The sequence below is a fragment of the Artemia franciscana genome, chromosome 8, assembly GCF_032884065.1.
Source record: "Artemia franciscana chromosome 8, ASM3288406v1, whole genome shotgun sequence".
Classification (NCBI taxonomy): domain Eukaryota; kingdom Metazoa; phylum Arthropoda; class Branchiopoda; order Anostraca; family Artemiidae; genus Artemia; species Artemia franciscana.
The window spans coordinates 15,939,856-15,957,714 of NC_088870.1; the positions used below are offsets into that span (position 1 = coordinate 15,939,856).

Here is a 17,859-nt window from a genome sequence, read left to right on the forward strand (position 1 = left end):
AATGCAATTCTTTTGATGTAACTATTGATATCAAAATTCCATTTTTTAGAGCTTCGGTTACTATTGAGCCGAGTCGCTCCTCATACACTTCGTTACCACGAACTGTTTGATAGACCTAATTTGGGTCCAGCGGAAAAACTGTGTTAATTTTGATATTCTTGGTACTTTAAGTTACTATGTCTCTACCAGAATTGTTCCTTGATTGACGTTGACTTCATATATATTTTTAATAGAGTTGATTCATTATCGAGATCTCTAAAGAGTGATTTAAAAGCATAGTATGTTCTTTCCTCTGTTGGTTTATACATAATAATATTGCTTTACGTATTCTTGCATTTCATCATGTTTAGTTTGATTATTGGAATTTATTGTTTTTACTTGAAGTTTTTTTTATTTTTTTTCGATTCAAAATTTCAAATTTTATTTTGGAAAGCCGGGAATTTTTCGACTAGAAAGGAGATGAAGACTTGAATATATACGCACCCTTAATTCTTCATAAGAAAATTTTTCGAACCGAAAATTTACTATCCAAATTCACACATTTTTCCAATTCGAGTAATCCGAATAATTCGCAATCTGAGTTTCCGCACACTGCGTATACTTTTTTCATTTTCTGATTTAGCTTGTCTGTCATTCTTGGAAAACATTTTGTTTCCGGTCCTCCCCTGTTCTGGCTTTCCAAAACCATTCATGGCCCTTGTTCTAATCTTACTTTTTATGAATCACATGAAAGCCACAGTTCAATATCAGATATATTTATAACCCTTGCTTCAGTGGCGTAGTTTTGTCAAAATCCTGGAGGGGGGAGCAAAATTGAAGCCAATTTTCCCAAATCAAGTGAAAATGACAGCGAAAACTGAAAATTGAGCCATATATTACCATAAAAACAAAGAATATATTAAAGAAAACTGACCCATTTCTGTGGATGCTTAAATTATGGAGGCTTATCTTAGTTTTGACAAGAATTTTGAAAAAATTTTTATCTGGATAGGGGGAAAACTCGGTTCTGAGCGGGGGGGATAAAAGGTACCCCTGTCCCATAATAAATTGCGCCATACCTTGCTCAGCCAACCCCGTTTAGTCGGGCAAAAGTCTGATCTACAGCTAATTCATTATTTGAATTTGTCAATGCTCAATTTTTATGTTAATTATATTAAATTGCAAAATCTAAGAGCATATATGTGTTTTTTTTGTGGGGAGAAGAGACTTTTAAGTGAATACAATTAGGAGAATTGTTGAATCTTAAAAGAACGTATGAAATAAATAGAAAATCCTAATATATCGTCCCAAAACCCAATTCCTCTTTACGCGGCTGCTTGAAGAACTAAGGTTATATTTTATTTAACTGAAAATTCTACCTGGCATCCCACTTATTTTTTCCCTAGTTGTGAAGTTTTTTTTTAACGATCTTTCTATTTTTTATTGTTTCTTTAATTTGTATTATCCTTACTAAAAACCATTACTTCATCCAATACAATCTAAATATTGACATTTATAGCTAGAATATTGTGGGCGTCTCTTTAAGTGTCCACGCCAACTAATTCATTTGACCACCTGATGTATATCTTGGAGTCCCGCATGTTCTGGCACGACGGACACACTTCTACTACAGTGTATATCTTTACGCCACTTTACCATCATGTATGGTGCGCACCACCAGGTGCTTATGGTTTTTGACAGTGAGCAGCCCCTCTAATTTACTAATTAATACTCGGGTTACTAAGATAGATCATTTTGGGTTACCAAAAGATCAAACCATTAAAATAGAATACTGGAGCTATAAATTGAAGATGAAAGTACCCTACCCATTTATTTTGCGTCACTTAACCCAGATCTGAACCCGTTTTGCTGCTGCTGCTTCGCCGGGTTCTCCTCCGCGCTGCAGCTTCTTTGATTTCCCTTCCTTGTCAGAGAAGAAAAGGAAAGTTTGACATATCTTTAGTTTGGTTGAGTTTGATTAGCAGTAATAATTATTTATATCTGAAATTGGATTTATATTTACAAGATAAGGTACGAGATAAAAAGAATCAACGACTACTATTTGAGGAGCTTTTTCGTACTCTTAATATGAAGATTCGTTACAGTGTCAATATGATGTCAAAATGTCAATAACAGTGTCAAAATTGTCAATAACAGTGTCAAAATGATTTACCGCACGTCTTCGCTTTCTTTTACTACGAAATAGTCGGAAGTATGTTAAAAAAACTTAAGGTTGACCTGTTGGGATAGGCAACTCTATACAGGAGTAGTTGTTCCCGTGTGTAGCCTACTCCTTGCTAAAAAATTACTATGATTTTCGCTACTTCTTAGGAAAACCCTGCATATTCTTATGTAATATGCCACTTTTTGTTTTTCAAAATCACCTCCATAATTAAATCATTTGCATGGAAGTTTTCTGTGAATTACTTCGTTTGTAAGACTGCTCCATATGGAGAACATATTAGTTATGGAGAACATATTAGTTGGTGGACCACATATTAGAACATATTAGATCATCTATATTAGTTGACAGAAAATTTTCCAGCTAAAAGGGTTCCCAGTGAAGGTAATCAGTGTCAAGGTGGCCAGGTACTGATTTTTCAGTACCTGGCCACCCTTAACATTCTTCCATACAATATGGATGAGAGTTTAAGTTAGCAAATGTGGTCCACCATTTTCATGGTGAAATTAAAGATGGAATAGATCATTCTAGTTATTTTCGACAAATATTAATTAGAAATACAAAATTTTTTTTAGGAATGTTTTAAGGTCAGGATGGTGCTTACTTCTATCTTGCGTGAAGACATGGATGAGATTTGGGGTCATACGATGTGTGGTGATGAAGAATTGAGAGAGTTGCTTAAGGAGAGTATAGGTCTGATGAAATATGGCTGAATTTCTCCAGGGGTGTTTTTTATGTTAGTGTGGGTGACCTCACTTAATCTCATGTGTGTGAGTGAAGAATTCAGTAAGTTGTGCAAAGAAGTATGACTTCTTTGGCAGGAAGTCATACTTCGAAGTCAAATTTTAGCAGGTAATTAGATAGTAGGAATAGTTAATAATAAATCAATGTTTAATCTCATTTGCTGATTTTTGCTTGTCCTTTTTACTTTCAGTTTGACTTTTTTCGGCTTATGAACCAACTATTGTTTAGACAGAAGCAAAAAAAGGTAAATGTTTACTTTCGTTCTAAGTGCTCTAAAGTGCGTATTACTGCATATAGTAAGATTCTAATGATCGCATATTGTTTCTTTGTCATTATTAGAGAAGCGCTTCCATTTCCGGTTGACCTCCTCCTCCATGCGGTAAACTAAAAATGCATAAAGTGGGCTTGCTTACAGGTAACATAACCTATAGAGCAAAGCATATTAGTCCATGAGCCCCGTGGGCAGCGGGGCAAGGTCTGTATTCTATATTTATTCAACAAAGAGTGATAAAACTAAAAAAAAAGTGGTTTATTAAATAAATATAGAATACAGACCTCGCCCCGCCGCCCTCGGGGCTTATGGAGTAATACGCTTCGCTCTATAAGCAGTATAGCCTAGTTTCCAGTTTTGGGCACTTGGAACGAAAGTAAGCATTTACCAAAATAAATACTGACAAACCCACGTAAACAGCTGAATTTTGTATACAGCCTATAGCTATTTTTTTGGGAGGGGGAGGTTAAGTAAGCCTAATTTTCTTACTTCTCTGGGTAAATGTTTAGTTTCGTTCCAAGTGCTCTAACTGTGTATTACTGCATATAGCAAGATTCTGATGACCGCATATTGTTTCTTTGTCATTATTAGAGAAGTGAATCCATTTTTTAGCTTTCTATAATCCCCATCCAACGAGACTAAAAATGCCTAAAATGGGCTTGCTTACAGGTAACATTACCTATAGAGCGAAGCGTATTAGTCCATGAGCCCCGCAAAGTTTATAGTTTAGAGCACTTGGAACGAAACTAGACATTTACCCTTCTCTTTCCCGGTTCATTACATTTTCAACTGTACCTTGCTTTCAGATAGAACAAAATATATTTTTCTTGCGTACACTAATTTTTGCTATAGTTTTAGCCATTTGGAACTTTAAATGCTCTAAATAAGCAGGCATAGGTATATGTAAGCAGAGGATGGAATGCCTTGAAGTAAATTCGCGGGATGTGCTTTTAGAGGTGCTATTCGACTTTTTGTTCCAGAGCCAGAGTTGTTAATTAGGTCAGTCTAGATAAGGTATTTCAAACTTTAGCAGGTAATTATAAACTAGGGGTAGATAATAAGAAAAGGAATTACTGGATATTTTTGCTTATAGAACATGAATCAGATGGAAAAAATAGATATACGAACAGATATGTAACATCCTTACTATAAGAGGTATTGCTAATTGAGTAATTTTAGCGCTGGCCGACACTCTCAAAAAGTATCTAAATTAGTAAAAAAAATAAGTATTATCTAAATACTTTATTAGTAGCACAACTAGGTACTCAGCCTAGCATTGAAATCTAAAAATTTCTTCACTTTCATACGAGTTTCTTTGTTTACATGGATTCAGAGGGTACGCTTTAGCTGCACCTATAGTAAAGAGCAATGTGTCTGCCATTTATATATTTTATTATTTTTTCCCTTGGTCAAATTGTATGGAAGGAATGGTCGTAGATACTTCGGAGGGGGTTCGCCTGGAGATTGAAAGCTCTGGTACCTTTTTCGACTAAAAGGGATTAGACGTCGCCATTAAGCCTCTGAAAACCTCAAATGATATCAAATGATCAAGGTTTTCAGTTAGCTGTTTTGTTCAGAATTATCAAAACGCTAAAGTTTTTAATTGTTTTAAAAAGTAGAATTGTGGCAAAGAGTCAACCTTTAGTTTAAAGAGCGAGGGATTGCGGAGGGGACAACCCATTTCATATACGGAGTAATTTCTGTTCGTTTTAAGTTTTGATGTCACTCCTTACTTTCAGTTAAAAAAACTAGTTTTATTTATTTAATTTCTGAACGTTTTGAATTAATGCATGTTTGATTTTGGCTCTCCGCACATCAATTATTAAAATGAAATTTGCATATTAATTTTTTTTTGGCTAAATGCATTTCTCTTAGTTTTGATCAGACGGTTTTGAGAAATAAGGGGTGGGGAAGGAGGCCTAATTGCCCTCAAATTTTTCGGTTACTTAAAAGGCAACTAGAACTTTCAACTTTTAATGAATGTTTTTATTAGTAAAAAATATACGTAACTTAAGAATTAACTTACGTAACAAACTTTTATATTCTTATATTTATATTATGTATATGAGGGAGTTTGTCCCCTCGTTAATACTTCGCTCTTTACGCTAAATCTTAAGTTTTGTCCCAATTCTTTAAGAATGACCCCTGAATCAGAAAAGCCATAGAATAAATAGTTGAAATTACTAAAAAATACTTCAGCATAAAGAGTGAAGTATTTATCTCCTCCTAAATAACTCGTTCTTTATGCTAAATTATTTTTAGAACTCCTGATATGCGTAATAATCTCTGTTCGTTTTTAAGTTTTAATGCTACTCCTTACATTATATTCTTATATTTATATTATGTATATGAGGGAGTTTGTCCCCTCGTTAATACTTCGCTCTTTACGCTAAATCTTAAGTTTTGTCCCAATTCTTTAAGAATGACCCCTGAATCAGAAAAGCCATAGAATAAATAGTTGAAATTACTAAAAAATACTTCAGCATAAAGAGTGAAGTATTTGTCTCCTCCTAAATAACTCGTTCTTTATGCTAAAGTATTTTTAGAACTCCTGATATGCGTAATAATCTCTGTTTGTTTTTAAGTTTTAATGCTACTCCTTACTTTCAATTGAAAAAACTTTTGGTCGGTAAGATGACCCCTGGGGAAAAAAAATAAACACGCATCCGTGATCTGTCTTCTGGCAAAACATACAAAATTCCACATTTTTGTAGATAGGAGCTTGAAACTTTCGCTGCAGGGTTTTCTGATACGCTGAATGCGATGGTGTGATTTTCGTCAAGATTTTATGACTTTTAGGGGGTGTTTACCCTATTCTCCAAAATAAGGCAAATTTTCTCAGGCTCGTAACTTTTGATGACAAAGACTAAATTGATGAAACTTGTATATTTAAAATCAGCATGAAAATCTGAGTCTTTTGATGTATCTTTTAGTATCAAAATTCCAGTTTTTAGAGTTTCGTTTACCTTTGAGCCGGGTCGCTCCTTACTACAGTTCGTTGTCACGAACTGTTTGATTACTATAGTTCGTTACCACGAACTGTTTGAAAGCACGGAAAAAAACGAACCATCCTTGATTTTCAGCCTTTTTTGCTATTGCTTAGTTTCTCCTTGCTGTCATTAATTTTGCGTTTTGCTTTGCTTCTTTAAAGTTAAACAAAATAAAATTTATTTTAATTAAATTTTTTTTATATATTTCTGGTTAATTTAATTTTTCTTTGATCATGAAAAGAATAAGTTTTTTCAAGATTTTTTTTTTCAATTTCGTCATCCATTGCAAATGCAATTATACAAAATGAAACCAATCATTTTGCCGGAATTCCTGACGGGTTTTCCAAAAGATAATTTCTTCTTCGATAAATGGCTGACCTCAATCCGTATCCGCTCATGAATAGAGTGGAAATTTATTTTTGATCTATATTTAAAGGTTTGGTCTTGTTTTTCTACTAGAGGTTTCACTACAGATACGCATGTCAACAAATTGAAACTAGACTTCTAATTATTTGCAACTTAATTTAATTCAATCGTGTTCGATAGCTATGAAGAGTCTTAAAATTAAAAATAAGCATATAATATCGACTAATTTGACCTATTATGTATGTATTTAAGCAGAAAAGATCAGTTTTTGTCGTTGTCATCCCTAAAAGGCATATCTGACAGAATCATCAAATCAAAGTAGCTTCAATCATAGTTTGATCTCTTTATGACCCTGCTGATCCTCCCTTTTAGAGCAGCTTAGCAAGTCCTTTTTGGAAGTATGAAAATTTTGATTAGTTGGTTAGCAAAAATTGCGCAAGTCATAAATGTCGTACCTTGAACTAATCGCAAGATATAGCAAGGAGGGCATGAGTGGGCAAAGCTGTAGCAATACATCTCATTGCCCATTCCATTTAAGAATCCTCAACATCGAGTGTATAGTAAAGTTCTTAAAGGATATCTTAAATTTGCATCCCCCCCACCTAGAGGACCAGTTGACCGGCTGTGGAAAAACCTACCCATGGAAACAAAGAATAACGAAATAAACAATGGTCGGTCTGGGTAACAAATCACAGAATAGAAGAAAACAGCCTAATCAATCAAACAAGGAGAAAAAAAGAACAATATGGCGAGAAAGGAGCGAAATATTCCACCTAAGACATACTAGAATACCGTGCCAGAAAAAGTTCTGATTAGTCCAATGTGTTTAGTAATTATTGTGCAAATTTGAATTTTAGCTGATTTAATTTCTACTGACCCTTGGCGTAAATTAAAAAAAGAAAATCTCGGATAAGGCAATGGCATTTTCTAATAAATCTACTGTGTAACAAAGTCCCATAGAGTTTAGAAATAAATTAAATTGAGTCTTAAACAATTTGTATTATATTAATAATAGGGTTTATAACACACACACACAAAATCTGTTTAACCGCAATCGTAAAAACCATTTGTGCTTGAAAGTCCCGGGGTTCGGATTGTGGGGGAGGAAAATACCTCCTTCCTCCTGGGAGTCATTCCACGATTAACTTTCCTGATTTTCATCGTTCGAACGGTGACTTCTACGAGTGTTACAAGGAGAGCTATGACAGTTTAATTGTAGCAATAGGCCGTTTCTCAATTAAGCATTTACGTCCTAGGGCGTGGAACGCATTGACAGTATGCGTTAGTGTGGCAGAGTAGCTATCTCAGTTTAAAAGCTGATGGAAAAAAATTTATAGAAAAAAGTCATTTTTAAAAGGTCGGTATTGAGAGGGTGGTTTAAATGCATTCATACTTCTTTTTTCTAGTTCTGATTTATTTTTCTTTATGTTTTTTATCTTTTCTTTCTTGCTTTTATTCATCGTGTTTTTTAGTTTATCTCTTAATCTTCTATATTATTTGTTTTATCGTCTGTTCTTTCTCTCTCTTTTTCTCTTGCTTCATGTACTTATTTACTATAAAGTTTAGAATTTTTTCTGCGCACCAGCGAGGGTCCAGTGGTTTTTATGACACTTGGTATTTACCAAGAGTGATCGCAATTTCTTTCGGTCTGTCTGTCCCGGTTTTGCTAGTTTGGACACTTCCAGATAAGCTAGGACCATGAAATGTGGCAGGCGTATCAAGGACCAGACCAGATTAAATTAGAAATAGTCGTATCACCGATTCGCCCATCTGGGGGGGGGAGTAGGGGTACGGTTAATTTGGAAAAATTAGAAAAAATGAGGTATTTTTCTGAGGAAAAAATGAGGTATTAGAAAAAATGAGCGGACCCGTCCGTTAAAAACGAACGGGTCATTGGATCTTATTAAAATTTAATATTTAGAAGGGTATCATGTCTCAGAGCTCCTTTTTAAATCTCAACCACATCCGGTGACATTGCAGGGAGTTAGAGGGGGAAACCTGAAATCTTGGAAAACGCTTAGAGTGGAGGGATTGGGATGAAACTTGATGGGAAAAACAATCACAAGTCCTAGATACGTGATTGACATAACCAGAACGGATCCGCTCTCTTTGAGGGAGTTGGGGGGAGGGTTAATTTTGAAAAATTAGAAAAAATGAGATATTTTTAACTTACGAAGGAGTGATCAGATCTTAATGAAATTTGATATTTAGAAGGACCTTGTAACTCAGATCTCATATTTTAAATCCCGACTGGATCCAGAGTCATTGGGGGGAGTTGGGGATGGAACCGAAAATCTTGAAAAACGCTTAGAGCGGAGAGATCGGGATGAAACTTGGTAGGAAGAATATGCACAAGTCCTAGGTGCGTGATTGACGTAACCTAACCGAAACAGCCTCTTTGGGGGAGTTGGGGGGCCTAATTCGGTAATTCGGAAAAATAAGAAAGACTGAGGTATTTTTAACTTACGAACGGGTGATTGGTTCCTAATGAAATTTGATATTTAGAAGGATCTCATGTCTCAGAGCTGCTATTCTAAATCCTGACTGGATTCGATGACACTGGGAAGAGTTGGACGATGAAACCGGAAATCTTGGAAAACGCTTAGAGTGAGAAGATCGTGATGATATTTGGTGGGAAGAATAAGTACAAGTCCTAGATACATGATTGGCATAACCAGACCGGATTGGATCGCTTTGAGGGAGTTGGGTGGGAGGTTAACTTGGAAAAATTAGAAAAAATGAGGTGTTTGTAACTGACGAATGGGTGATTATATCTTTATGAAATTTGATATTTAGAAGGATCTTGTAGTTTAGAGCTCTTACTTTAAATCCAAGCCAGATCCGGTGACAATAGGGGGAGTTGGGGGGGACCGTAAATTTTGGAAAGCGTGAATATTAAGGTATCTTTATCTTATGAATGGGTGATTGGATCTTAATGAAAATTGATATATTGACAGATCTTATGTCTCAGATGTCCCATTTTCAATTTAAATCGGATCCAGGAACATAAGGGGCTAGATGGTGGAAACAGCATATATATAGAAGGATCTTATGTTCCAGATGCTCCGTTTTTGACTCGAATTGGATCCGAGGACATAGGAGGTTGGAGGAGGGAAACAGAAATCTTGGGAAACGCTTAGAGTGGAGAGATCGTGATAAAACTTGATGGGAAGAATAAGCACAAGCTCTAGATACGTAATTGACATAATTGGACCAGATTTGTTCTCTTTGGCGGAGTTGATGGGGGGGGGGTATTTCCAGTGATTTGGCGAGTTCGGTCCTTCTGGTCGTGATAGGACGATGAAAATTGGCAGGCGTGTCAGGGACCTGCGCAAATTGACTTAATAAGGTCGTTTTCCCCGATTCAATCATTTGAGAGGCTGATAGAAGAGGAAAAACTAGAAAAAATTAGGTATTTTTACCTTACGAGTGGGTGATCGGATCTTAATGAATTTTGATGTTTAGAAGGACCTCGTGTCTCAAAGCTCTTATTTTAAATCCTGACCGGAACTAAGCCACTGATTTTCCTTTTAAATCAATCTATTGAATCTGGAAATTTTGCTAGAGCTGGCCAAACATCATCAAAATGTTTAAAGTACAAATCAAAATAAAAAACATTTTTGCCCCGACCCCTGGACCCATGTTATATCCCTTCATACCTGGAAACTACGATTTGATAAGTTTTTTTCGAAACTATGAAGTTTTTAGGGCAGTGTCATATGAAGTAAATAAACAAAACTAATTCGTTAGAATCGACGATGCTTTTTGTCCGTAAAAATCGAAATATTAGCCTAATAATGGATTGATTCCGGAAGAAAACCAGACCTTTAAAGGAAGGCTACAACTTCTTAAGGTGTTTGGTGCTATTTGTTTATAGTGTCAATTTTTCATTTTTATCATTTTATCAGCTGTACATTTTTCATTTTATTTACTGCTGCTTTTTTCAATCATGTTTTCTTTATTTTAAGTTTATCACCCACTAGAACCAAAAACTCCGTAACTTCACATGGAAGTGTATTTTTAAGACACATATGGTTGGTTTAAAAAAAGTCAGATTCAATTTCACTATCCTTTATACTTAAATCATTTATTTTATCGAAATACATCAATGTGTATTGATATATCAACCGATATAATCGATGTATATAAGTCAAAACATCTACAACATTTAATGATAGGGTAAGAAGTTCAGTTGGCTTTTGGTAGAATGGAAAGCTACTAATTTGAGGATTCATCCTAAATATTTTGGGGTACTCAAAAGAAAAGGAGGGAAATAACATTACCAGGCTTTGTTCAATTAAATACAGAGCCCTCAGATTGAGTTGAAGGAATTTATCAGACATGACTTCATTAATAGGAACAAAGAGATTCCATGCTAAGACCTTACACATAACGCCTTTTTGTGTTTAGAAATTATTTGTGTTAAATTCATTCGAGTCATTTAATAGCAATTAAGGAAATACAGTTTGAAAGTACCAACAACTATAGAAGCCTAATTTATTTGGATAGGTGTTTTTTCTTTCATTCAATATCGTATTTCTTTTGCATAATGATTGATCAATGCTGAACCAACGGGTGGTCTAGGGTTCAAATTCATCCAAGTCTTTTTTTTTTCTTCTAAATAACGAGTGTCTCCCAGTTTTGTCATAAGCGGATATAAGGGAAATTGTGTTTATGCGTATGTCAAATATTTGGTCTTTATAGGAAAAAAAAACCTAAGCAATTAGTTTTTGTATAATTATTTCAGAACTTGTGAAGCGCTTTTAGAAATGATATAAGTACGTATTTTAGGATTTTTAGTATTGCTTATATTATTCCTAAAAGTCCTTCGCTTTACTCTACCTCCAACCACCCTTGTTGATTAGTTGTGATTTTGCTGTTGTTGCTGATGATGTTATGGCCAGTATAAGTAAGAGTTTACTACTAAAAAAAGTTTTTAATGAGAAGTGTTTAATACTTATTAGGTAATAAGACGGTAAGCATTATATAAATCTTTAAGCAATAAGATATTTTACCCTTTCAGGATGCTGAGGTCAAATAACCTAGCGCTAATAGTTGCAGCTTTATTATGCAGTCAAGTATTTCTTCCAGCTTTAGCCTTCCCCAAATTCTTAGACCAAGCCAGGAAATTTCAAGTGAAGTCTAACAATATAAAGAAGGCTAGCTCCATTGAAGGGACAGAAAAGATAGAAACTTCAACGGTAAACCTTCTTTTCTTTTTAGGTTGCTTCGCCAATAAATGTTGCAAGAACTGATTTAGAATTAACTCATGTTGCTCACACTAGTATACGCCAGATAAACAGCAGTACTAGACCCAAGCATCTGCAAATATGTTCAAAATTTAAGAATTAAGAAATTCGTATTTTTACAGCCATTTTTTTATTTAAACAAAAAAAAAAACAAGTCTTTCGACTGAAAGTAAGGAGCGACATTAAAACTTAAAACGAATAGAAATTAGTTTGTGTATGAAAGGGGCTGTTCCCTCCTCAACGTCCCGCTCTTTACGCTAAAGTTTAACTCTTTCTCTCAATTCTACTTCATAAAATAGTAAATGACTTTGGCGTAAAGAGGGGGACGTTAAGATCCTATAACTTTTAAGGGGTGTTTCCCCCTATTTTCCAAAACAAGGCAAATTTTCTCAGGCTCGTAACTTTTGATGAGTAAGACTAAATTTAATGAAACTTGTATATTTAAAATCAGCATAAAAAACCGATTCTTTTGATGTATCTATTAGTATAAAAATCCGTTTTTTTAGAATTTTGGTTACTATTGAGCCGGGTCGCTCCTTACTACAGTTCGTTACCACGAACTGTTTGAAAACGCAGAACTATGACAATGAGTCAAACATTAGCGTAAAGAGTAGGGCTTTGAGGAGGGGACAGTCCCTTTCATGTACGGAATAATTTCTGTTCGTTTTAAGTCTTAATATCGCTCCTTACTTTCCGTTAGCTTACTTTCACTTATTTTCAGTTTTTTTATTTAATTTCTGAACATATTTGAATTAATGCAGGTTTTGATTTTGGCTCACCGTACATGAATAATTAAAACGAAATTTGCATATTAATTCTTGCTTTTTTAGCGAAATGGCTTTCTCAAGGTTCTGATCGGACACTTTTGAGAAAAAAGGGGGAGGGGCCTAGTTGCCCTCCATTTTTTTTTGGTTACTTAAAAAACTAGAACTTTAAATTCATTTACGACCGTTTTATTGGTAATAAATATACGTAACTTACGAATCAACTTACGTAAAGAACTTCTGTATTCGCATATTTTTATTACGTATATAAAGGGGATTCACCCCCTTTTCAATACCTCCTCTTTACACTAAAGCTTGAATCTTGTTCCAATTCTTTAAGAATAACCCCTAAATCACAATGGCCGCTTAATTTGAATAAATAGCTCTTTTGAAATTTCTAAAAATGCTTTAGCGTAAAAACGCCACCAGAAAAATGCTTCCTAAAAACGTCAGAGAGCTAAAACAGTCTAAACATATATGATTATAACAAATAGTATGAAAAAAAACGAACCCGACTACTTTTAGAAAATTTCACGTTGAATACAAGATAATTAAATCCAATTTTAATAAATTAAAAGTAAGCTTAAATAAATGTTTCGAATTTTGCTGGGTAATCCTCCCTGTGAATAGTAACAGCTGCTTTAATTTCAATTAAACCCATGTTTAAGAGGCAAAACTTCCTTCCATATCCGTTTCTTCTGCTCTTTGCTTCTGGCCAAGGCTGTGTAGGAAGAGGGGGGGGGGTCCAGTTTTACGGAAAATGCGTTGCAGACAGCCATTAGGTATGTGTTATTTCTATTATTTCTTAATTGCCCGTGAAAGAGCATTTGTTTTCAGATACAGACATATAACGTTATTTTGGAGGGAGGGCAAGGTTTTTATTGAAGGAGGATGGGACTGTGTTTAAAATGAAACTTAAAATCAAAGAAATTGCTAAAACCTGAAGATTTTGAGGGATACATAACACCTTAGGCCCGTCTCCTAAGTACATGTCTGTTCGTGTTCTACAGTCTTCCGAGCCTGCGCCAGCACACAGTCTCCAATTTAAAGAAAATCTATTTTTAGTTGTGAGCTATTCTTTTTTTCTCTCTCTTTCTGTTGTTTCTTTTCGTATATTGTTGCTTATTTTTGTGTATTTTTTTTTGTACGTGTTTCTCATTTTAAAATACTATTTGTTGATGTGGGCAACAAATAAGTAATTATAATAATAACAACCTGTGACCGTCCATTACTTTCTAGGCTACGGTTGCTACGAGTAACAATGGCGGATTTTCATGGGTAAATATGATGGGGACTCTAATGCAACTCTTCCTTGGTGGCTCCGGTGGAATAGATAAATCTGACCAGGTAAGAATATAGTCTGTACAAACAAAAGTGCTTGGCAACGTTGCATAGGCTTTAATTGGCCGTCTGAAAAATAAAACGAGTGGCGCTAATATCCTATCGTATACATGTGTTTCCACTGTCCACCTAAAGAAGGGATTACTGATTGTGCCGATCAGCAAGTCCGCTACCCAAAATGAGCTTGCTGTTAACAATTGTTGATGGAAAGTGCCAAAAAGAGGATTAGTGCTAAAAAAAGGTCGGTCTGATTTGCACGAGGTCCGAAAAATTAAAAGTATGAAATTTAAAATAATTTAAAATATTTTTTTTATTTGATAAAGGACGTCAAATATATTTTTTTAACTTTGAACATAATTTGAACATTTTAACAGTGTTCAGAAGTTTTGCTTTTATTTGAGGTTTTCATCAATTAAAGTCAATCTAAGTTTTGAGTTCCCACGCGTCTCAGCCATCGGTTAAATTTGTTTTAACCAACGTTTTTGTTTTTATGCAATAACAAAAGTTTTGCCAACAATTGTTAGCTCTGAATTTGAAATCTTTTGTGTGAGAACTACATGCTATGCAGCATTACATGCTATGTCGCATGCAATCTTTTATGTTACGCATAAAATTATTGTTTATAATAAAATGCTCGCTATCACTCCGCAGCACCCTTATTACAGATGAAGTCCAAAAATATCTTCGGGGATCATTAGAGGTCAATTTCGAAACCCCTCTCCCGAAAACTCTTTCTATATTTATGTGAAGGCCGATGAGAGTTATTATTTGGGAAAAAACGCAGTTTTAAGGCTTGAAGCACAGTCCCCGCGCCAGCACGAAGATCCACTGGTCCTCCTCCATAATGGCTCTTGTACAACCATTGGTCACTATAACAATTTTAAACTGATTGCATATCGCCAATTTTTAACGTGATAGGTTTTTCCGCACCCATTGGGTGCATCCTTTAAATCCACTTTGCTGTGGTATAATATTTTTGCTCCTTAAATGAACACTCCAAGTTCTATTTTTCTTCCTTTTGAATCTTTTCCCGAAATTCTAGGACCATTGATTCGACAAAAGATCACCCCTGGGGGGACAAAAAAAAACACGCATTCGTAATCATTCATCTCAAATAAAGCACTAAATTTCACATTTCTGTAGATAAAGGCATGAAAATTCAATAGTAGGGATCCTTTATATCTTGAATTTGATGGTGTTTCGAAAATCTGTCAAGTGTTCTTGGGCTCGTAACCTTTCAAAAGGTAGCTTTAAACCTATGGTATTTTCGAATTACCAATATAAGCTCTTCATGTTTATTTTCTTGTCAATTTTACCGTTTTAGATTTTTGGCAACTATAAGCCTAGGTTGTTTATATATACAGTTTATTACCACGAATCGTTCGAAAAAAGGATTTTTGATTAGAATATGTAAGTTGAGACACATGTCTTATGGGAAAACGTTCGATCTCAGAATCAAATGCATTTTCACCAATGCATTTTCCGTTTGCAAATTCAGAATTCAAATTTTAAGGTCCAAATTAAAATGTGTATTTATATGTTTTAACGATTTACATGTTGCTAGTTTGAATATATTGAGCCTTATTTTATTATGGTAAAATTTTCCTATCGTCCGTTGTCTGCAGCCCAACCACCTAGTCCTGAAAGTTTCAAGTAAATTGAAAAAGTGTTTTGGCCCATTTTTGGCCTCCTTTATCAAAGTGGGGGACAATGAATCCATAGTAAACTTTGTCATGTATATTAAGTTCCTCTTGGCCCAGGGACTTACAGTTTTGAATATAAATCGGTTCAGAAGAAAATAGTTTAGTAGCCTTCTTTGGAAAACAAACCTTTTTTTCTGGTTTTACCTTACGCAGTAAATTCTTCTTTGCCTAAGGAATAATAAAAATTAGTTATGAGCTGATTAGAAAAAATGTTTGGGCCTTTCTAGGCCCCATTCTGGGTCAGCCATCAACGGTTTTTTTTTATATATATATATAAGGCTCCCCTAATCCCAAGTACTTCCGGGTACAATTTAAATCTAATCAGGGGCGGCAAGGTTATTTGATCTATTGTCAGGCTACTTCATAGTGTTCATACTCTTCTCCTCCAAAAAATTATGTGGTTGGCTTGGCTCTGACAATGATCCTTAAAGGTTTCAGAATAAAAGGAGATTTGTTTTTCGGCCCTTTCTTAGTCAGAGCTTTCGGTGCCGAAATAAAATATTTTCTTGCATATAATCTTTGTGCCCTGGAACAAATTTTTGTCTTGTGCATAAGATCGAATTGGCAAGGGCAGTTAAAACAATCCCGAATCATTACTTCAATCAGAGTCCTGGTTGAACTTCATTGAAGTAATGAATCTGGGACTGTTTAAATCTTTTAATTTCAGTTTTAAGGGTTGTATTTTATTGTAAGTTCTATTTTATTTATGTACGTTTGCTGAGGACGGTCCTTAGATACAGAGCCGAAACATTCTCGATATTTAAATAAATTTCACTGTCTTCGGTAAATCCCCTATTGTTGTACTTGTTTTTGTATTTAAACCAGCACTTAAATTATTTCTGTTTATCACGACCTCAATATAGGTCTATCTTCTATTTGTGTATATTCTAAAGTTAAATTTTATTAACAAATATTTTTACTACGTGGAATCGGACTTGAAAACAAGAACTCTAGGACTCTAGAGTTCAAAATAATGACCAGCTTGCAATGATCAATATGGCTAAAAAGGTGTTAATTTACTCCTTGGAAACAGTCGCTATTCTCCTAGCTGTTCTCCTTGAAAATAGTGGCCAATAAACTTAAGCCATAGAACAAGAATTTTAACTCTTTAGCGATTTAGCCCATGCGCCAAGTCATGGCAGACTGCCAAATGTATTAACTCTTTCTCTTTTTGTGCATTAATGTATTAACTCTTTCTCCTTTTTTTATTTATTTTGCTTAATCAATGTAATCTTCTATTTAAAGGATAGTAGTAATAATTCCCCAATCGCTCTAATACTAGCTATTATTTAGACAATAATTAAAAAATAATGTTGAACACTGGGATTTCCTTCCCTACAACCGGAAGATTCTGGAGCTCTGAATTTAGTTTCTATACTTTAAAGCCTAGGATTGTTTCTAGGATTTTTTGTTCCTTTAAATCCTAGAATTGTTTTCTTGGATTTGTGTTTCTTTAAATCTTAGGATTGTTTCTTAGGATGTTATGTTTCTTTAAATCCTAGGATTTTTTTTTTTAGGATTTTGTGTTTCTTTAAATCTTAAGATTGTTTTCTAGGAGTGTTTCTTTTTTGGATTTCTCGTGTTTAATGTAATATTTCTTATTTTGTTTTTTTTTTGGGAGGGGGGAACTTTTAGACAGGAAATATAGAGCATATAGGTTTATTAAACGACAGCAGTAAAATTTTTGAAGTCAAAATTTCGCTGCTGAACTTTTAATTTTAGTTTAGCTGAAGTAATTATTATGTTTGTTCTTTTCATAATTTAGCGAAATTTCAATAAAAAGTCCTTAGAAAAAATTTAGAGCATAGAGGTTTCTTACTCGACAGTAGTAAAATTTTGGAGACCTAAAATTAGCTTCTACCTTCTTATTACTAGTTCTGCATAGTTATTTTATCATGTTTTTTATTTAAAATTTTTTAGGCGAATTTTTGACAAGAAAATCTAAAGTGTAGTTGCTTTTTTACTCTACAGCTGTAAACTTCTGAAGCCCTGACTCTAGTTTCTACGCACTAAATACCGTAACTAATTCCTAGGAATGTTTTATTATGTTTCTTCTTTTTTGATTTCTCAGGAAATTTCTTATACAAAAACTAGAGCATCGAGGTTTCGTACCTAAGAGTAGTAAAATTGTTGAGGGCTAAATTTGGTTCCTTGTCTTTTAGTCTTAGTTTTAGCTTAGGTATTTATTATGTTTCTGATTTGATGATTTAGCGAAATTTCAATGAAAAATCTTTAGAGAAATTTTAAAGATACAGGTTTCTTACCCTACA

The 17,859-nt window shown here is 34.5% G+C and overlaps 1 protein-coding gene across 1 annotated transcript in view; it reads left to right on the plus strand.

Annotated features, from left to right (window-relative positions):
• Nucleotides 1–1,864: 1,864 nt before the first annotated feature.
• LOC136030040 (uncharacterized) overlaps nt 1,865–17,859 on the plus strand; it is a 30,351-nt gene continuing 14,356 nt past the window's right edge. Inside the window, exons 1-3 of the mRNA XM_065708659.1 lie at nt 1,865–2,010; nt 11,556–11,733; nt 13,785–13,892. Of these exons, the coding sequence (XP_065564731.1) occupies nt 11,557–11,733; nt 13,785–13,892 (285 nt within the window). The 5' untranslated portion in view covers nt 1,865–2,010; nt 11,556. The remainder of the gene's footprint in view (nt 2,011–11,555; nt 11,734–13,784; nt 13,893–17,859) is intronic.